Here is a 22,274-nt window from a genome sequence, read left to right on the forward strand (position 1 = left end):
GCTGGTGCAGCAGAGGAGTTGTATGTTCCCTGCGCTCCACTCCATTTAGTATCATGGCTGCCGAGCGTTGGACTAATTGGAGCTTCCGGGCCGTCTTCAAAGGCAACCCCACGTAGAGAGCGTTGCAGTAGTCTAAACGGGATGTAACCAGGGCGTGGACTACCGTGGCCAAGTCAGACTTCCCAAGGTACTTTGTATTTGTGCACGTGTATGTACCACAAGGGCTTGATGTTGCTGTTTTCAATGCGTTTTTTTTAAAAAAGCTCAGTCACAAGAACCAGAGTATTTTGTCTGAAGCTTTAACCTTGAATAATGTCCAATCAATAGGATTCAGACGTTTTCCCCCTGAGTCTCTTAAGTAAAAAGTCAATGTATCCATGTCCATTATTTCCCATAGTTTATTCTCCCAATCTTCTTTAGATGCCGTTTCCTTCGATTTCTAAAACGATCCGTGCAGCAGTGGTCAAGTAGGTGAACAATTTATCTTTATTTTTGTCGAGCTCAATGTCTTCATCTGTAATTCCAAGTACGAAGTATTCTGGTTTAAATTGTATTGTAGTTTGTAAGATCTTCTGTCTGGCTTCCTGAATCATTTCCCAATATTTTCTGACTTCAGGACAGGACCACCACATATGATAAAGTGTTCCCGACTGTGTTTCGCATTTCCAACACTTTGTTGCAACCCAGAGCAGGAAACGAGACCATAAGATAACAATCCACCACACTTGACTGTGGGAAAAACAATCCCTTTTTATTGATGAAAAAATGGTTACAAAATAGAGAAAAATGCAAAGTCAAAAAGCCACAGTAAAATTCAGCAGTCAGGAATATCCATGAATTAGATCAAAATCCAAAAGCAACACTGTAAAAACCTGGAACCTGTTAGCAAACCACTAACCGTACTTGGAGCACTAGAAGCCTCTTGGGATGTAGGCCACGGGAAACAGGGAAATCTGCCAAGGTAATGCCTCAGTCTAAACGATGCCTGATCTAACGAGAGAACCCGGCGAGAGGCACTTAAAATGGAAGAAGCTGTTTCGTGACACACCTCCAGGCTTTCAAGCCTGTGTTTCCTTTTCCCTTAATCTGCTTGACCTTCGCAGACTCTGCGATTCACTCCTGTTTTTCCAAATCTGTCCTTTTCTATCCTCACTAAGGAAGCCAGGTGTTAGCTCCTCTGGAGAGCTATCATGGCTTGGCTCTGCAACATTCTCATCAGAATGTGTAGTTTCACTTTCCAAGCCACTGACCTCAGAATCATTTTCATTACCATCAGGGAGAAATACATTTTCAGTAGCATCAGGAAATACAATCAGAGAATCAGGTTCAGGTGCGGCGATTAGAGGGCCAGGTTCAGGTTCACTCGCAGGTTGAACCGCAACACACTTGTTTGATGTCTTTTTGTACATTAGGCGTAATTTTTGTGGGGTGATGTACCAGCGGAAGAACATCTTGTGCCAATTTTCTTTTAATTCAATCGCATACCTGTATTTTAATTTTACCTTCCAAATCTGTTCCCATTCCCTCAACTTTATTGATCTCCCTACGTTCCTGGACCATTTCACCATACATTCTTTTATTGATTCAGTCTCAATGGACCATTCTAATCACTTTGCATAAATCTTGGTTATGCTCTTCTTGCCTTTTTGTATTAAGGGTTCCCAAAACTCATCTTTTCCCACAAAACCGACTTGTGAGTCTTTTTTGAAGTATTCTTTTAGTTGGTAATATTGGAACCATGATACATTCCTATATTGTGAGGAGATCTTTTCTTGTGATCATAATTGAATCTCTCCTGCCTTTTTTATTAGTATATCCTTGTAAGTGGGCCGCTCCGTCCATCCTAGAAGTCTCCTTTCGCCTGCTTCTAAGGGAGAAATCCATGTTGGTGTTTTCGAGTAAATATTTTTTTGTATTTCTCCCAAATTCTCATTAATGTTGATCTTATAAAGTGATTTTTGTATTTTTTTTATTTTTGTCTTCTTGTACCAGAGGTACCCATGCCACCCGACTCTCAGGTTGAACCCCTCCAGTACTAACACTTTCTCTCTTTTTAAGCCAGGTAAACCCGCAGGCATCGTAATATAATTTAATATGTGGAAGGCCCAGGCCTCCTTTTTTTATTGTCTGTCAAGTTTCTGTGTTTTATTCTTGGTTTTCTGCCTTCCCACTTCGCACTTTAACAACACAACTGTTCAATGTAGAGAAGAGTCTACTGAACAAGCCAGTACCTGCTGCATACCAGAACTGCCATCAGTTTAGGAGTTACGAAGGTGGAGGCATTACTTTGCATTCAACCATCATATATTAAACTAAAGCATGATGTACCCCTTGAAAAAGGATTAGGAAAGAGGAGGGGAAGCTTGGAGGAAGGGAAGGGAACAGCTGAACCCCTCAATAAGATTCACGGAGCCCCAAGGGTTCTGCGGAGCACAGTTTGAGAACTGCTGTGCTAGATTAAGCTAAAATGTAATTCAAATATTGTCTTCCTTGTAAAAGGGTGTCATGGTATAAACTGCATGGATGGCAAGCATCTGACATAATTAGCCACCCCCTAACCAACTAATGACTGTCTGAGCAGGAGATGGCATTTATAATTAATTAATTCCCTATTAAATGGCGAGACTGATGGGATGCAGAAACTCAGAAGTCATCCAAGAGAAAGGACAATCCTTTCATGCTTGTTTGACAAGAGGATGTCATTTCTTGTCACTCTGGGGATGCTCGCGTTGTATGCCAGCCTTCTTGCTCTCTTCTTGAGGATTGCATGGGCCATTTATCGTGATCAGAGAAGGCTGCACTTTCCTCCGGGAATCAAATACCCCATATGGGTAAGAATTTTGCATACCCATATCAAAGCTGGAGTGCTTGCGGTAAGTCGTCTGGATTTTAATGTACTTCTCTGTGTCTTATATACATAAGTGGCACCATCATACGGATGCTTTCTTTCTCTGTGTCGCACCAAGACAAGGGCCTTCTGAAGGGGATGGGTTGCTTTGACTCAGCTCATGGGGATGGATGGTTTTAAATCTTCAGCTCTGATTTCCAGCCTGTAAATGTGGTTTTAGTTCTCAGTTTTCGAAGCGCCCAGTTTGATGAGCTCCGGAAAAGGTTAAAATACGGTGGCTTGTAGGGATGGGCAACCACGGAAAAATTTGTTTCTAAACTCGATTCGTTTTTTGGGGTTTTTTGCGTTTCGATATTTAAAAGAATTCCGAATTTTTTCTTTAAAAAAGTTCGATAATTACGAAATTTTGTAAAATTACAAAACAATATGAAACAAATATGAAACGAATACGAATCGATTCGTTAATGGCGGACGCGACCGCGCAATACACTAAAAACCCTCCATATGGGACAGGGGGAACTTCTGAAGCTTCCCTCTCCCTCTGTTGTTGACTGTTGGTGTGATAATTATATATTTTTTTCACTGATTAAACAAACAACAGCTATAAAACTTGCCCCAGACATGCGGAAATAATAACAAAACGATTTCGAAACAATTTCGAAACGAATATGAAACAAATACGAAGCAATTATGAAACGAATTGAAAAATTCGTTTCGTTTTTTAGATGCTCATGAATGGTTCATTATCGCTTCGTAACAAAAAAAATAACGAATTTTTAACGAATTACGAAATTACGAAACGAAACTGCCCAGCCCTAGTGGCTTGTCATACAACTTCCAGACCCATTTGTACCTGAAAATGGGACGATATCTCCTTAAGTTCTCTTCAGAGAGAACCTTTCTTTCCAAAGTCAAGACATACTTGTTGGAAATTTCTAGAGATATTTGTATCCTCTTTGAGACCATGAGAGCACTGTGACACCATGTCTAGGTCCAACAGGATCCTGGGATTTGTGGTTTGTTGTGGAATCAGAGTTCTTGCTCTAAAAAGGGACATTCTCCAAGATACAGTTCATGGTGGGTGTGAGGCCAGAGCTCACAAGTGTGGAAATAGCAGCCCAAGTGACAGGTCTCTTTTGGACATTCCTTCAACACGAATTGAAAGCAATTTGAGCTGAGTATGAAATCCCACCATGAATTGTATCATGACATTCTTGAACTTTGCTGAGCATCTTGAGTTATTCTGGGTTGAACCCACTCTTTCCAACTTCAGACAAGGTTGGGGAATATCCTGGAATTTGCTTGAAGCTCCAGGTTTGAGGTCAACTGGATAACTAGATTGGGTCCTGTTTGAACTGGTTCCGTCTGGACCATACACCAGCACAGGGGGGAAGAGAATGGATTGTGTCCATGCTGCCATTGTTGCTGATCCCAACTGTCAGTAGAGCACTATGTAAACATCTAGTCATCGGCAGTGCCCCGATATGACATTGGGAGAGGCAGCAACGAAGCAAAGAAGGGAGGGAGGGAGATGGCCCCTCTCTTCTTCCCAGTTGTAGATGCTTCTTCTGACGTTAGTATGGGGCACCAGCAATGACCCGGAATACAGGGGGATAGCTGAGAGTAGCCATGCCAAGACAGAAGGTGAAGTGATATTCTGACACAGTCTCGGTCTTTCTGGACCATATGGATGCCACCTAAGCACTGCAACAGGTTTGTTAATGTGCTGAGACACACTGCTGTGTCTCTTCCTAAAAGCAACCCCAAAACCCTAGGGTCTCCCATTAGACCCTAAGAGGTGAGAAGATCTGGTATGACAGATTTATTTGATCAGATCTCTCTGTTGGGTCGACAAGTGCCACACACTGAGGACACAGCTCAGGGGGTTTTATAGTCTTAGGTTTGAAGCCTGGACAGATACACAAACTATTTCATTAATCTTCTCTTTCCCATTGTTCTCATCTGGCGCCTCCTTATCAACAATTGACAACAGCAATTCACAACCATTTCCCCCGTTGCTGGCTTGCAGGTCTTTTGAACTTTCTCTTCTTTCAGCTAACTCTTTCCCTTGTGGCTTTGACTAGAAATTTTTCCATCTCCCTCTTTTTGTCTAAACCTGTTCCTGGCTTGGTAATTTTCCATTGTTTACATTTCTCTTTGCCTCAGTCCCATCAAACGTTCATGGCATGATCTCTTCTAGATTCGGCCTAAGGCTGTCACTTTCTGTACGTAAGCCCTGTGTCCACATGACATTTATTTCTCCTTTATATTTTTCTGTAAACAGGAATCATTCTTTAAAAAAACTGGCTTGCGCAATCCATTCAAATTAGTTGGGTGGTTGCACCCCAAGAGGAGCCCAACACTGACGATCAAGGACTTGGTGTTTGATGACGTTCCGGTCAGAGTGTATTGGCCCAAAACAACTCCTTCTGGGAAGAGAAGAGGAGTGGTTGTCATTCCAGGAGGTGGTGCAGTTATGGGAAATATTGGTAAGTTCTCCAGGAAACAGAGTTCAGGTGGAGCATATAGGATTTTTCTATGTACATGAAACCCATCAGTAATAATCTCTCTTGAAACATGATGTGTTTTTCAGGACTAACTGACTTAGCATGCCGTCGCATTGCCCGGGAAACCGATTCTGTCGTTATGACTGTTGCGTAAGTGACTTCACACTCATTCTGGCACTATCAGAATGGACATTCTCCCACACTATTCGATCTATTCCCTTTCCAAGAAACTTGGAAAGACACAGAGGCTATTTAACATTCCAGCTACCTGAGGGTATTCTGGTCACCAGGGGAGTTGTGACTTCGCCGTCCACTTGTGACACTGATGGAGTACTTCCTCATTCTTTTGCATGCTTGCTGGAGATTTTATGATGTCGTAAATTAGTAAAATTAGCCTCCCCGCATAAGCGGTACCTAAATTTCCTACTTGACAGAGACAACTGTCTTTCAGGTTGGCAGCAAACTGCACAAATGGTCAGAAGCTGACTCCGACCCAGTTTGGTGTCGAACTCTTGACTTCTTGGCCAGTAGTGATCTTAATGCAACTGACTCCCAGCCAGCTGCGCCACAGTCCCAGTTCGGTATTTCCTTTCTCAATAAACTATTTTCCTATTGGAGAAGCCAACAAACAAAGGAAGAGGGTGTCTCTCATCCCAAATGGATGCCTTGTTTCAAAATGTTAAGGGAGATGCAGAACATTCCTTTCCAAAATGTCAACCATGTGGTTGAAAAAATCATATCATGAGTGTACTGCATTATTCATGGTGAATGAAAATGTATGAAGGAAAAGGATCCCGGGTGATTTTAGCCTGAAGACACTCATTATTTTTTGAAAAGATATCAGTCCTTTTGGATTGAAAGACATTGGCATCTTGGAGGTCCTTCAACTCAATTCCGCAATATCATCATCATCATCATCATCATCATCATCAGGCTTGGGCGATCAAGAAAAAATTTGGTTCTAAACTCGTTTCGTATCTAGGGGGCTCCAGCGTTTCTAATCTGATAGGATTTCCGAAATTTCCAATTTTAAAATTTCAATATTTACAAAATTTCGTAAGCATACAAATTGATTCGTTAATGGCGGAAATGATTGCGCAATACACGGAAAAAATCTCCAAACGGGACAAGGGGGAACTTCTGAAGCTTCCTTCCCCTCTGTTGTTGACTGTTGGTGATAAAACTAACAACTAACCAAAACCAAACTCCAATCTCTAAAACGCTTTGAAACGGCTTGTCTAAACCCAGATAAACATTTGTTGTTGTTGTTGTTATTATTATTATTATTATTATTAAGAATGGATGGCCATCTGTCAGGGTGCTTTAATTTGATATTCCCAGCATGAAGGCAGAAGGGGGTTTGTTGTTGTTGTTGTTGTTGTTAAGAATGGATGGCCATCTGTCAGGGTGCTTTAATTTGATATTCCCAGCATGAAGGCAGAAGGGGGTTTATTGTTGTTGTTGTTGTTGTTGTTGTTGTTATTATTATTATTATTATTATTATTACTATTAAGGATGAGATGTGTGGTCCATCCCAAAACAATCCGGAGTCGGAGTAAGCACTCACACGAATGCAGTCTTTAAAATGCTTTAAAATGGCTTGTCTAAACACAGCCAAATGTCTACTTCCTGGCCCAACAGTTTAAAACTATTATTATTATTATTATTATTATTATTATTATTATTATTATTATTATTAAGAATGGATGGCCATCTGTCAGGGTGCTTTAATTTGATATTCCCAACATGAAGGCAGAATGGGGTTTGTTGTTGTTGTTGTTGTTGTTATTGGGTTATAAGGACAGTGTAGAAGGGGTATAGGGGTCCTTCCCGACGGGACCTATATCCCAAGGTCTGATCCCAGGTTCTCTGTTTATCCCAGGTTATCTGGCAGTGCAGACTCATATAATCCAGTTCAAAGCAGATAACCTGGATCGGATCTTGGGATATAAGGACAGTGTAGAAGGGGTCTAAGACCTGTCTGGAAGGGCCCCTATACCCCTTCTACAGGTTATCTGTTTTGAACTGGATTATATGAGTCTGCACTGTCAGATAACCTGGGATAAACAGAAAACCTGGGATCAGACCTTGGGATATAGGGCCTGTCGGGAAGGACCCCTAGACTCCTCTGACATTGCAAGCATACAGGGAGCATACCACACCCCCACACCCCCGCTATTGCAGCTCCACTGGCTGTCGGTCCACTTCCGAGCCCAATTCAAAGTCCTGGTCTTGACCTATAAAGCTCTATACTGTTCTGGCCCACCTTACTTGTCCAAACGCATCCGCCCCTATGGCCCAACTCATAATCTAGGATCATCTGGGGAGGCCCTGCTCTCGCTCCCGTCAACAGCACAGATGCACCTGGCGGGGATGAGAGACAGGGCCTTCTCGACTGTGGCCTCCCGCCTATTCGGCCTGAAATTAACAAGGATATATTGGCAATCCCAAAATTTTCTCCCAACAAGGTACAGCTTAGTTGCCAGGATAGTGGTCCCTCCAGGTTAAAAGTGGTGCTGTTCAATGCCAGGTCGGTAAATGGGAAAACCTCCATCATTCAAAGATCTAATCCAGGAGGAACATGCAGACTTGGCTTGCATAACAAAGACCTGGCTAGATGAGGGAGGAGGGGTGAATCTCTCCCAACTCTGTCCGCCAGGATACTCTGTGCAACACCAACCAAGACCTGGAGGGCGGGGAGGTGGAGTCTCAGTGGTCTATAAGGATTTTATCCCTCTGATCAGGTGCCCCATCCCACAGTCATTTTCTTTTGAGTGTGCCGACTTTAGGATAGGTGACCGGTACAGGATAGGGATTCTGTTAACGTACCGACCACCCCGCTGCACGACAGTCTCCTTACCTAAGCTAGCAGGAGTGGTCTCGGATTTGGCAGCTTTTAGTCCTGGGAGATTTCAATGTCCATGCCGAGACCTCTCTTTCAGGTGTGGCTCAGGACTTCATGGCTGCCATGGCAACCATGGGCCTGTCCCAATTAATATCTGGTCCCACCCATAGTGCCGGACACACACTGGATTTGGTCAGGGATGGGAAGAAGGTGACGGGGTGGAAGAGTTGTCCATCGCTCCATTGCCATGGACCGATCACCACCTCATTAGGTTTAGACTTACTGTGCCTCATAACCTCGGCAGGGGTGGCGGACCCATTAGAATGGTCCGCCCCAGGAGACTTATGGATCCAAATGGCTTCTTGATGGCTCTTGGGGAGTTTCCCACCTCCTTGGCTAGCGATTCTGTCGATGCTTTTGTCTCCCACTGGGACAGTGAGATGACTAGGGCAATTGATATAATCGTTCCGGAACGCCCCCTCTCGAGTAACCGAGCTAAACCTGCCCTTTGGTTTACTGAGGAGCTGGCAGCGATGAAGCGAAAGAAGAGGTGGCTAGAGTGCATGTGGCGCCAGAGACCTACCAAATCAGTCCAAACACATCTGAATGCCTTTCTAAGGTCCTACGATGTGGCAATAGCGGCGGCACAAAAATCATCTATTGCTGCCAATATTGCATCTGCGAAGAATCATCCAGCTGAACTTTTCCGAGTTGTCAGGGGTCTGTTAAATCCGCCGAAAAGCGAGATCCCTGATGACTCGGTGGCTCGCTGTGAAGCTTTTGCTTGATTCTTTGCAGATAAAGTTGCGCTGATTCGGTCTGATTTTGACACCATATTAACAGCAGTCTCTGAGGATGTAACACGAGCATCTGCTTGTCTGGTTTTATTGAATTCATTTCAATTGGTTCATCTTGAGGATGTGGACAGGATCCTTGGAGAAGTGCGACCTACCACATGCATCCTAGACCCCTGCCCATCCTCGCTGATAAAAGAAGCCAGAGGGGGTTTGGCAGAGTGGGTGAAGGTGGTGGTTAATGCCTCCCTACAGGAGGGTAGGTTTCCAGCGAGCTTAAAACAAGTTCATAAAACCGTTGTTGAAAAAACCATCACTGGACCCCACTCAATTAGACAACTATCGGCCAGTTTCCAATCTCCCCTACTTGGGCAAAGTCATGGAACGTGTAGTGGCAACACAACTCCAGGAATTCCTGGTAGACACTGATTATCTAGACCTGGCACAGTCTGGATTTAGGCTGGGACATGGAACTGAGACAGCCTTGGTCGCCTTGGTAGATGATCTTTGTCGGGAGCTGGACAGGGGGAGTGTGTCCCTGTTAGTTCTGCTGGACCTCTCAGCGGCCTTTGATACCATGGACCACGGTATCCTTCCGGAATGCCTCATAAATATGGGACTTGGAGGTACTGCTCTGCAGTGACTCCGGTCCTTCCTTGAGGGACAGTCCCAGAAGGTGTTACTGGGTGACACCTGTTCAGCCCCACAACCGTTGTTGTGTGGAGTCCCACAGGGTTCAATTCTGTCCCCGATGTAGTTTAACATCTACATGAAGCCGCTGGGGGAGATCATTCGGAGTTTTGGAATGAGGTGTTATCTCTATGCAGATGATGTCCAAATCTGTCACTCCTTCTCACCTGTCACCAAGGAGGCTGTCCAAACCTTGAACTGGTGCTTGGCTGCTGTGTCACACTGGATGAGAGCTAACAAATTGAAACTGAATCCAGACAAGATAGAGGTCCTACTGGTCAGTCGTAAGGCCAAACAGGGCATAGGGTTACAGCCTGTGTTTGACAGGGTTCCACTCCCCCTGAAGACGCAGGTTCGCAGCTTGGGAGTGATCCTGGATTCATCGCTGAGCTTGGAACCCCAGGTCTCAGCGGTGGCCGGGAGAGCTTTTGCACAATTAAAACTTGTGCACCAGTTGCGCCCGTACCTTGGGAAGTCAGATCTTGCCACAGTGCTCCACACTCTTGTTACATCCTTAATAGATTACTGCAATGCACTCTACGTGGGGTTGCCTTTGAAAACTGTTCGGAAACTTCAATTAGTCCAGCGGGCGGCAGCCAGATTAGTCACCCCTCTGTTATGTCAGCTCCACTGGCTGCCGATCCAGTTCCGAGCACAATTCAAAGTGCTGGTTTTGACCTACAAAACCCTATATGGCTCCGGCACAGCGTATCTGTCCGAACGCATCTCCCTCTACGTCCCACCTCGGAGTTCGAGATCTTCTGAGGAGGCCCTGCTCTCGATCCCACCTCTATCACAAGTGAGGTTGGTGGGGACGAGGAGCAGGGCCTTCTTGGTGGTGGCCCCTCACCTGTGGAATTCACTCCCCGGGGAAATTAGGTCATCGACATCCCTCCTCTCTTTCAGAAGGAAATTAAAAACATGGTTATGGGACTAGGCTTTCGGGCAATCTGGTGGTTAGATAAGGACAATGATGACCAGAATCGAAAGTACTTGACAATGTGGAATGAATTTATGGACTATGAGATGGCGAACACTGAGCATTTGATTGTTTTTATTGATTTTGATGTATGGACCGACTGTCTTAATTGTTATAATTGCTGTTTACATGTTTTATCCATTGTTATGTTTATGTTGGCATCGAATTGTGCCTTTTGTAAGCCACCCTGAGTCCCCCCTCGGGGGGTGAGGAGGGCGGGGTAGAAATGCGCGAAATAAATAAATATATATGGAGCACACTCCCAAATGTGGTAAGATCCGCTCCCTCCCTCCTGGCTTTTAGAAAAAAATTAAAATCATGGTTTTAGGACCAGGCCTTTGGGCAGTAGAAGTAAATGTATGCAGCATTTCGGAAAGACAATGACTGGAACGGAAATTTGGTGGACGAGACTGTTTTATTGTTTTAATGATTGTACTGATTGCTTGTGGATGTACATAACTTGATTTATGTCAAATTGTAGTGTATAGTTGTAATCATTAGGCCTGGGTAACAACGCAAAAATTTGTTTCCAAAATCGATTTGTAATTGGGGGTTTTTTTTGTTTCGATATTTAAAATAATTACAAAACTTTCCCAAAAAAAAGTTTCGGTATTTACGAAATTTCGTAAATATTTACAAAACATTTTGTAAAGATGGCGCCCTTTTTTTTTTCAATATTTTTTAAATACTTTTTAAATTTAATTATTAATTTAGTAGAATAGGGATTAATTATTATTAATTATTATTAAGGAGGGAAGGCAGGCACTCACTCTGGCGGGCCCTCTCGCTCGCCGCTCGCTCGCCCCTCTCGCTCCAGCAGACAAGAGTTCTTCCTCCCACCCTGAACATTATTCCACAGATATATCAACCCCACTTGCCTAGTTTCCAACAGACCTCACAACCTCTGAGGATGCCTGCCATAGATGTGGGTGAAGTGTCAGGAGAGAGTGCTTCCACCCCTCTCGCTCGCCGCTCGCTCGCCCCTCTCGCTCGCCGCTCGCTATTATTATTAATAGGCGGCAATGCTAAGCAAGCTGGCCAATTGCAACATTCAGGCAGGAAGCAGCCAGACCATGAAGCTGCAAGGCCATTCGATGCTCATCAAGCTGGCCAGCTGCAACATTCACGCTTGCCTCCAGCAGACAAGAGTTCTTCCTCCCACCCTGAACATTATTCCACAGATATATCAACCCCACTTGCCTAGTTTCCAACAGACCTCACAACCTCTGAGGATGCCTGCCATAGATGTGGGTGAAATGTCAGGAGAGAGTGCTTCCGCCCCTCTCGCTCGCCGCTCGCTCGCCCCTCTCGCTCGCCCCTCTCAGCAAGCATCGACAGGCGGCCATCTTACGTATTTCCAAAATGGACGGAAATACAAAATTTTTTGGCGCCTGCCGTTTCGATATTTAAAAACACTTCCAGGTTAAAAAAAAATGTTTTGTAATCGTTTCGTAATTCAAAAATTAACGAATTTTTTAACGAATTACGAATTAACGAAACGAATTGACCAGCCCTAGTAATCATACTGGCATTGAATTTTGCCATTAATTATGTGTAAACACTTTGAGTCCCCCTTGGGGTGCGAAAAGCGGTATCGAAATACTGTAAATAAACGTAACACCCAGGATGAGTGAAGGAACACTGTACACAAAAACAACACTGTGCACATCCCTACAGGGCATTGGACTTGAATTGTAACAGGAGTTTTTAGGATATTCTGTGCCTAAAATTCAGAGTCATTATCATGTGGATTGCAGATTCAGACCGTTTCTCATTTCTTCTTCAGGTTTCGTTTGGTTCCAGAACATCCGTTCCCAATCCCAATTATGGATTGCAGCACAGCTACTATGCACTTTTTGAAAAATGCTGAGAAATACGGAGTGGACCCACATCGCATTGTTCTCTATGGAGAAAGTAGTGGAGGGTCATTTGCTGCAGCCGTTTCTGAATATTTGGCAGGCAGGAAAGATCTCCCAAAGCTAGGAGGCCAGGTCCTCATCTATCCGGGTTTGCAGGCCGTCGATTTCAATTTGCCTTCTTATCAGCAAAACCATTCGTTCCCCCTCCTGTTCAAGAAACGGGCCTTGAAGCTTGCTACCCTGCTTCTGACTGGGAAGGAGATCAACGTGGAGGGCGTCATGAAGAATGCTCATCTACCCGAACATGTGTGGATGAAATACAGGAAATGGGTCAATCCCGATGACATTCCAGAAAGATTTAAGGGCAGGGGTTACGTGCCCATGGACCGGCCTCCGTTTAACCAAGAACTTTACGAAATCATGAAAGAAGCAACCAACCCCATGTTTTCCCCACTTTTAGCAGAAGATGACGTGATCCGCCAGCTCCCCAAGACTTTCCTTCTAACCTGTGAATACGATGTTTTCCGAGACGATGGGCTCTTATTCAAGAAAAGGCTAGAGGACAACGACGTCCCAGTGACGTGGTATCACATCGAGGACGGAGTACACGGAATATTGTTTGGCCTTGGTAATTGGCTACTCCAATACCCAGAAACAAAACTCCATTTCCAGCATGTAAAGAATTTCATTGACAGTATATAAAACACATGTTATTGTTGACGGCTTTCATGGCGGGAATCACAATGGTTGTATGGCCATGTTCTAGAAGCATTCTCTCCTGACGTTTCGCCTGCATCTATGGCAGGCATCCTTGGTGGTTGTGAGGTCGGTTGGAAACTAGCAAAATTTCTACTTTCAAGCTGCTAGCATTTGAGCTGGGGCAAACAACTGGTACTCACACTGACCTAGGCTTGAACTGCTGACCTGATTTTTCTGCAGCACAGCCTCTTAGTCTTCTGTGCTAAGTTCGGCCCTTATGGCTCAAAATGGTAAAGGTGTCTTCCAGAAAACTGAACCACACAGTGGGCTTTTTGTTGCTGTTCCCAGGGCTTGTTTTTCAAAGTCTTCCATGGCAAAAAGTGTTCCATGTAGAGGTCGGGCTTGAGCACAGCAGGGTAATCACCAAGCTGCAATAAATCTTACCAACCAGAAGGTTGATAGTTCGAATCTTGGATCAGGGTGAGTGCCTGAGCTTTAGTCCAGCTTTTGCCAACCTAGCAGTTCGAAAACAAATGTAAGTACATAAATAAGAAACACATTAAAGTAGGGAAGTACAGTACAGTCTCGCTTATCCAGCTTTCCCTTATCCGACATTTATTTATTTCCGTCACTTTTACCCCGCCCTTCTCACCCCCTAGGGGGGACTCAGGGCGGCTTACAGAGAAAGGCACAATTTGATGCCTTGACACATATACATACATATATAAAAACAATTAAGCAATTACAAATTAAAAATTAAATCATCAATACACAACAACACCATAAACTCAGTAGTAGGCTAATCCTGAGCTCAGCGATCGGAGTTCCGTAAATCCATTCCGTCTTGTCCAGTTCCAGCTCGTCATCAAGTCTTTCTTTAGCTGCCAGAATGTCCAAATGCCTGGTCCCACATCCAGGTCTTCAACCTCTTCCTAAAGAAAAGAAGAGACGTTGCCGATCTAATCTCCCCGGGGAGTGAGTTCCACAGGTGGGGGGCCACCACCGAGAAGGCCCTGCTCCTCGTCCCCGCCAATCTCACTTGTGGTAGAGGCAGGGTCGAGAGCAGGGCCTCCCCAGGGGATCTAAGTTTCCGAGGTGGGACGTAGAGGGAGATCTGTTCGGATAGATACACTGGGCCGGAACCGTTTAGAGTTTTGTAGGTCAAAACCAGCACTTTGAATTGTGCTCGGAATTGGATCGGCAGCCAGTGGAGCTGACGCAACAGGGGGGTGGTGTGCTCCCTGTATGTCGCTCCAGTGAGCAATCTGGCTGCCTTTCGCTGGACCAGTTGGAGTTTCCGAGCAGTCTTCAAAGGCAACCCCACGTAGAGTGCGTTGCAGTAATCCAATCGGGATGTAACAAGAGCGTGGACCACCGAAGCTCTTATCCAACACCCCCCCTTTTCCTCCATTTCCCCTTCAGTTAAAGGAGTGCTCCCCAACAGGGGCGGCCCAACCATTACGCAGAGTAAGCATTTGCGGTATACTTTGTTTTGCCCAGGGTCAGAGGCGGCACTTCCTCCTCCTGAGGTGAAGGCAAGGTGCTGTCACCCCAAGGAGGCGGAGGAGGCAGCGGGAAAGGAGGGGGCCAGTTAGGCTCTCGGAAGGAGGCGGCAGCGAGGAGGAGGCTGGTGCCAAAGAGGACCTCAGCGGCAGCAGTGACTTCCCTCTCGCCCCTCTGCTGCTTCTTGCTCCTTCCTTGCCAAGCTGGGTGCCCACAGAGCAGCGGAGGGGCAAGGGGGAAGCAGCTGCCACCGCTGAGACCTTCTTTGGCAATGTCCTTCTCCTGACCCCCTCTGCTGCTCCATGCTTCAAAGAGTCTCCTCCTTTCCAAGCTGGATTACTAAACCTGGCACCCAGCGTGGCGATAAGGAGCACAGAGCAGCGGAGGGGCAAGGGGGTAGCTGCCATCGCTGAGGCCCTCTTTGACAATGGCCTCCTCCTTGCCCACTCTTCTGCTACATGCCTGAAAGGGTCCCTTCCTCGCCAGGCTGGGCACCAGGCTTGGCAGCCCAGTCTGGCAAGGAAGGTATCCTTTCAAGCATGGAGCAGCAGAGGGGGCAAGGAGGAGGCCATTGCGAGGGAGGAAGGCGGAGTAGCGGAGGGGGAAGCTGCCGCCGCCGAGGCCCCCTTTGTGCCTCAAAGGAATATATATATTCAATTTCGAGCCATGCAGGAATAGTGGGAGGAGCAATTCCAAATTGAAACCACTTACCTATTGTTCGGAATTATTTTCGATGTCTCCCACAGTTATTTTAAGACCATTAAGCAATTTTGGCAAAGCCTAACAAACGGTTTTAAAATCTCACGGTTTCCCTTCCTTCCCTGGCGGCGAGCTGCAATTCAGAGGGACGAGGTGGGCGTCGCTAAGCACAGCTCTTCTTGAAGGCCATGCCCCCAGTGGCCATCAGGAAGAGCTGTGCTTAGCCATGCCCACCTCTGTTGCGGTTCAGTGTCCTGAGCAGCATGATGGGATTCAGATCCCTAAGGTAGTTTAAATCAATGAGACACTTTAGAGACCAAATTTGGTTGTGACACTATTCATGTAACATTTATTGAAATACAATCATCACAGAATCATATCAGAATCACATCAAGGAGAGCTCTCATGCACACACACATTCACGCATACTCAGGCACACACAGGCCTCCTCCGGCGAAGATGATCAGTCTTTTCCGAGGATGTGCGGATGCTCCGTTGCCATGGATCAGGAAGCGTGCATGCTCTTGGGGTCCCCTGTATTTATAGACCAAAATCTATTTTTCTTCTTTTCTTCTTTTTAATAATCAGGTTGTTCTGTTCCTTTCAAGTCCATTCCAGTCCAGGACATCCTCAATCCAGGCCTCATGACTTATGGGGTACCTCCTGCACACTCCTTACTTGCTTGACCGCACACCTTATTGTTCATTGTCATTCAGTTATGCCTTGCTGCCTCCTCACTTCGACTGCCAAGTTCATCCCATATCATGCCTTGCGATAACTCCATGTTGGTTTTCCTTTTAGGCCTGTTTCTTCTCTTCTACATGCATTCAGACATTCATTCCTTACAAAACAAAAGGAGAAAATGGAACTAGAACAAGAAAAATTACTACAAATGCAAATGGATTACCAATTAAGATTCAGGAATATACAATATATTTAGTTATAATTTGTCTTATGACTTCTTTTGTTTAAACAAAAGAAGACATAAGACAAATTATAACTAAATTGCTGTGTCTTTGGAATCTGAAGAAGATGAATTGGAACAAGAAATTGACCAAATTTGCAGGATCTCATATTTCTATACTAGGAAAAATAAGACGCCAAAGGATGTAATCGTACAATTCTCTAAGAAAAGAATAAGGGATGAAGTGTTACAAAAGAATGGTAAAAATCCCATCTACTACAAAGGCAATAAGATCCCCATCCTTAAAGAATTCCCACAAACGACTTTAAATAGAAGAAAGAAGTACTACTTTCTTACTGAAGAACTAAAAAAAGAGAAATCAGATACAGATGGGAGAGATGTGAAGGAATAATGGTAACATATAACGAGGAAAGGTATTGGCTAACGAGTGAAGAGAAGGCCAGAGCCTTTTATGAAAAATTAATGCGTGGATCAGAATGAGGAGACAAACAAGAATCTACCCCTAGAAAAGGAAATAAAAATAAAAAGCAAGATATGACTCCCCTGAAGAATATAGTACACTAAAATGGGACAAGGACGAGCACCAGTAACAACAAAAGACTTAGAGGCTGTAGTGGTCGGTTTGGAGGAAATGGCAACTGGGATCTCTGAATTAAATATTGGTAATGTTGGATCGGATTTAGAATAAAATGAATAAAATGGCAGAGAGACAAATAAAGTGCTTTTCAAATAATATCAATGGTCTTAATTCACCCCAGAAATGCAAAAATGTATTTAATAAATTGAAATGAAATAATTATGACATAATAACTCTCCAGAAAATGCATATTTGTCAGAAACATGCAGCACGCCTCTCAAATATAAAATTGGGGAGGATGTATTACTCCTCTAAACGGTTCCGGCCCAAAATACCTAACTGACCGCCTCTCGGCCTATGAGCCCACGAGGACTTTGAGATCTTCCGGGGAGGCCCTGCTCTCGATCCCGCCTGCCTCACAGGCATGGCTGGTGGGGACGAGAGATAGGGGCTTCTCGGTGGTGGCTCCTTGGCTGTGGAACATCAGGCTAGCCCCCTCCCTGCTAATATTCCGCAGGAAGTTAAAGACCTGGCTATTTAAGAAGGCATTTGATCAATAAGTGCAATGACTGGCAATTGACCATAGGAATGGAACAGCGGAATGAGATCGGATTGTGGCTTGACGATGAGACGATTTGGAATGTAGTAGTAATTTTGTAGTAATGTTGTTGTCTGATAAGATGTTTTTATGATTATGATGAACTGTACACTGTTTTGCACTATGCTTTGTAGATTGCACTTGTTTTTCTTCATGTTGTACACCGCAATGAGTCGCCCTTGGGACTGAGAATTGCGGTATATAAGTGCAGTAAATAAATAAATAAATAAATAAATAAATAAATAAATGAGAACATTCTATCAGAGTTAGCTTTCAAGGACCAAGAGGGAAGGTGTGTAGCAGTAAAAATAACAATTGGAGATGTTAAAATTGTAATATGTAACATTTATGCACCTAATGGACCAAAAACAAAATTTATTCAATACTTGAGAACCAATTTGAAGAAAATTGATTAAATGACGAACTTCTCCTGATTGGTGACTTCAATGGGATAATGAATAATCATTGGGATAAAAGCAAAAATAAAAGGAAGGGTGATTTTGGAAACAGTATTCTCCCTCAGAAATTTCACGAATTGCAAGAGGAATTTGACTTAAATGATACATGCAGAGTAAGAAATGAGCAAAAGAAAGATTATACTTTTTCTCATAGACCTCAATCATGGTCAAGGATTGATATGGCATGGATATCTTTTAAAAATAGCTACAAAAGTTCTGGACTTTAATATGCTTCAGAGACTTATCTGACCATTGTCCCTTGGAAATAATAATTTACCAAAAAAAATCAGTATAGGAAATGGAGGTTAAATGAGAATCTAATTAAATTGGAGAAAGATAAAGAAAAATACAAGAAGATAATTCAAGACTATTTAGCAAGAAATGATACTATTGAGACAAAACCACAAGGGTCTGGACTAAATTCCAGGAAAGACCCCCCCCCCCCACTGTCTTTCTTTCTGCCTGGAGACCCCATTGGCCCACCAAGGAGTTTACAGTGCATTCTTTCCCAATACACACACACACATACATGCACGTGTATGTACTAGGCCTGGGTAACAACGCAAAAATTTGTTTCTAAAATCGATTTGTAATTGGGGTGTTTTTTTGTTTCGATATTTAAAATAATTACAAAATTTTCCAAAAAAAAAGTTCGGTATTTACGAAATTTCGTAAATATTTACAAAACATTTTGTAAAGATGGCGCCCTTTTTTTTTCAATATTTTTTAAATATTTTTTAAATTTAATTATTAATTTAGTAGAATAGGGAGGAGAAATTATTATTGAGGGAAGGCAGGCACTCACTCTGGCGGGCCCTCTCGCTCGCCGCTCGCTCGCCACTCGCCCTCTCGCTCGACCTCTCACCCTCTCGCTAGGATGGGTTCCTTCCAGGAAGGGCTCTTTTTCCCAGGCTGCCAAACTACAACTCCCAGGATGCTATAGCATTGAGCCAATGTGGTGCCAAACCTCATCCAGGCTGCAGTGTAGATGGCTGCAGGATGGAGGGGTTTCCTGCCTCAAATTGAGAGAGAGAGAGAGAGAGAGAGAGAGAAGAGGAAGCAAGTGAGCCTTCTTTGGAAGAGAGCTCAGAAACCCCCTGCGAAAGGTGAGAGAGAGAGAAAGATGAGAAAAGGAAAGAAAGAGAAGGAGACCTCTCGCTCGCCCTCTCGCTCGCCCTCTCACTCGCCCTCTCGCTCGCCGCTCGCCCTCGCCCTCTCGCTCGCCACTCGCCCTCGCCCTCTCGCTCGCCGCTCACCCTCTCGCTCGCCCTCTCGCTCGCTTGCTCAGCCGGCGCCGAGAGAGGAGAGCTCCCAGCAAGCCAGGCGGCCATCTTACGTATTTCCGAAATGGACAGAAATACAAAATTTTTTGGCGCCTGCCGTTTCGATATTTAAAAACACTTCCAGGTTTAAAAATAAGTTTTGTAATCGTTTTGTAATTCAAAAATTAACGAATTTTTTAACGAATTACAAATTAACGAAACGAATTGCCCAGCCCTAGTATGTACACACATAAATACATAAATACACACATACACATGCATAAAACACACACACATATATACAAATGCATATACACATATGTGACGATGTGTAACTTTTATTCTTATGGTTATGTGTTGTTTAAACAGTAGTTAATAAATGGTAAGTATGTAGGATTATATTTTGTTAGAGATAGTGGCTGGTTTGGCTTGAGCAGAGTTGCTTCCTTCTCTCTTTCCTTTCTTTCTTCAAGGGGAAGAAGGAGGAAGGCTGAGTTCAGTCTGGAATGACTCCTTTAAAGTTTTGGCTAAAACCCAGTGCAGATGGCAGATTGGGTTCCTGAGTTTTCCAAGGAGGCCTTGTGGGCATCTGCCCAAAGAGAGGGAAGAAAAGGGTGGAAGAGGGAGGGAGGGAGGGAGGGAGGCAGGCCAGGACTTCAGGTGAGTCCCTTTCCCACTTTGCTTGGGAGGATGCAAATATGTTGGGGGCTTCTTTTCGGCCCTGGCTCTGGAGCTTTTCCCCCCTCCCCTTTGCATCTCCGCCTGAGGGATCATCATCATCATCATTTAATAACGTATTAATCGCCCTCCATCTGAGAATGCTCTAGGCGATTTACAGCTAAATTACAAAAGATAAAATACATACATACAAAAATTAAAAATCAACAGAGATCGAATGCTCTCGTAAAAAGCCAGGTCTTAAGTGCGAGAGTAAAAGGCCCTAAGTCACGCATGGCTCTCATGTAGGGCGGCAAAGAATTCCACAAGGCAGGGGCAGAAATAGAAAAAGCCCATCTGAGCCTGTTCCTTTCCAAGTGCACTTCTCTAGGACCCGGTATATGGAGTAAGTCACGTTGGGCTGGTCGTTGCGACCTCCGATGATGGGAGAAGGAGAGGCGGTCCCTAAGGTACAATGGACCCTGGCTGTAAAGAGTGTTAAAGGTCAGAATTAGCATCTTATACTGGCCACTAGGCCTGGGTAACAACGGAAAAATTTGTTTCTAAAATCGATTCGTTTTGGGGGGGGGGGGTTGCGTTTTGATTTTAAAAAGAATTCCGAAATTTTTCTTTTAAAAAGTTCGATATTTACGAAATTTCATAAATGTTAAAAAAAATTACGAAACAATAACGAATCGATTTCGAAACAATAACCAATCGATTCGTTAATGGCGGACGCGACCGCGCTATACGCTAAAAAACCTCCAAATGGGACAGGGGGAACTTCTGAAGCTTCCCTCTCCCTCTGTTGTTGACTGTTGGTGTGATATTATAATTTTTTTTCACTAATTAAACAAAAAACAACTATAAAACTTGCCCCGGACATGCGGAAATAATAACGAAACGACTTCAAAACGATAATGAAACGAATACATAACGAATCCGAAACAATTACGAAACGAATTTAAAAATTCGTTTCGTTTTTAAGTTGCTCCAGAATGGTTCGTTATCGCTTCGTTATAAAAAAAATAACGAATTTTTAACGAATTACGAATTAACGAAACGAAACCGCCCGGCCCTACTGGCCACTGTACTCAGTTGGAAGCCAATGTCAATGTTGCAGCACTGGTGTTCTATGGCATTTCATGGGCGTTCTTGTGAGTAATCTGGCTGCCGCATTCTGAACAATACGGAGCTTTCGGGTCGTAGACATCGGAAGGCCCACATACAGGGCGTTGCAATAGTCCAGCCTAGACGTGACCGTGGCATGGATGACCGTTGCCAGAGCCTCGTCAGATAGGTAGGGTGCCCGTTGCCGCGCTTGTCGTAGATGGAAAAAGTCCTGTTTGCTGGCAGCAGCGACCTGAGCTTCCATTGTCAGCTGCGAATCCAAAACAACACCAAGGCTCTTAACGGTAGGCGATGGAGATAGAGCAGCGCCATCAAAGGTAGGTAACGGATGGGTAGGACCTATCGGGCGGCCATGCCATAGGATCTCAGCCTTCGCTGGGTTCCCTTTCAGTCTGCTAGCATGTAGCCAGTTCGACAGAGCCTCCAGGCATAAGGTGAAATTGTCAGGTATTGACGTTACTCCAGGCTCCAGTTGGGTGTCGTCCGCATATTGATATCAGTCCAGGCCGAATCTCCGAGCCAAACTGGCAAGGGGTCTAACGTAGATGTTGAAAAGTAAAAGGGAGAGAATTGCACCTTGGGGCATCCCGCATAGGAGGGAGGAACTTTCAGAGACTTGGTCCATATATTCCACGCACTGACTCCGGTTTCGGAGCAATGAATTGAATCAATTGAGGGCCTGACAGCAAACTCCGGACATGGTGAGATGGTGGATAATGATCGTAGTCAACAATGTCAAACGCTGCGGTAAGATTGAGAAGTACCAGCAGCGTCGATCCGCCGCTATCAGACTGACGACGAAGTTCATCTGTAATGGCAACCAGGACCGTTTCCGTCCCATGACCCGGGCGAAAACCTGACTAGAAAGGGTCCAGGCCAGCTGTGTCATCCAAAAAATCCCGCAATTGTCCCAATACAGCCCACTCTATCACCTTACCTAAGAATGGAAGATTAGAGACAGGACGATAATTGGCAAGTCCCATACTTCCAAGTCTTGCGCATTGCATAATCATGGCTGCCATTAACGAAGCGATTCGGAAATTTCGGAAAGTTATGAAAGTTCTGCATTTTTTTCCTGAAAAATTCGGAATTCAATCCCAAATCGAAACACAAGCGCTCCCCACATCCGAAACGGATTTTGAACCACTTTTTAAAATCAACCGAGCCTATTATGCATTGTCATATCTTTGCGAGTGCATCAGTGCACATTATTTGGTATTGCACAGGAACACACTAATCCTGT

At 44.4% G+C, this 22,274-nt stretch overlaps 1 protein-coding gene across 1 annotated transcript; it reads left to right on the plus strand.

Annotated features, from left to right (window-relative positions):
* The first annotated feature begins 5,425 nt into the window (after positions 1–5,425).
* LOC132764920 (arylacetamide deacetylase-like 3) lies at positions 5,426–13,224 on the plus strand. The gene is made up of 2 exons (XM_067472796.1): positions 5,426–5,505; positions 12,450–13,224. Exons 1-2 carry the CDS (start codon positions 5,426–5,428, stop codon positions 13,222–13,224), a joined length of 855 nt encoding a protein of 284 aa, XP_067328897.1.
* The last annotated feature ends 9,050 nt before the right edge of the window (positions 13,225–22,274 follow it).

The sequence above is a fragment of the Anolis sagrei genome, chromosome 13 (genome assembly GCF_037176765.1).
Source record: "Anolis sagrei isolate rAnoSag1 chromosome 13, rAnoSag1.mat, whole genome shotgun sequence".
NCBI classification, from domain to species: domain Eukaryota; kingdom Metazoa; phylum Chordata; class Lepidosauria; order Squamata; family Dactyloidae; genus Anolis; species Anolis sagrei.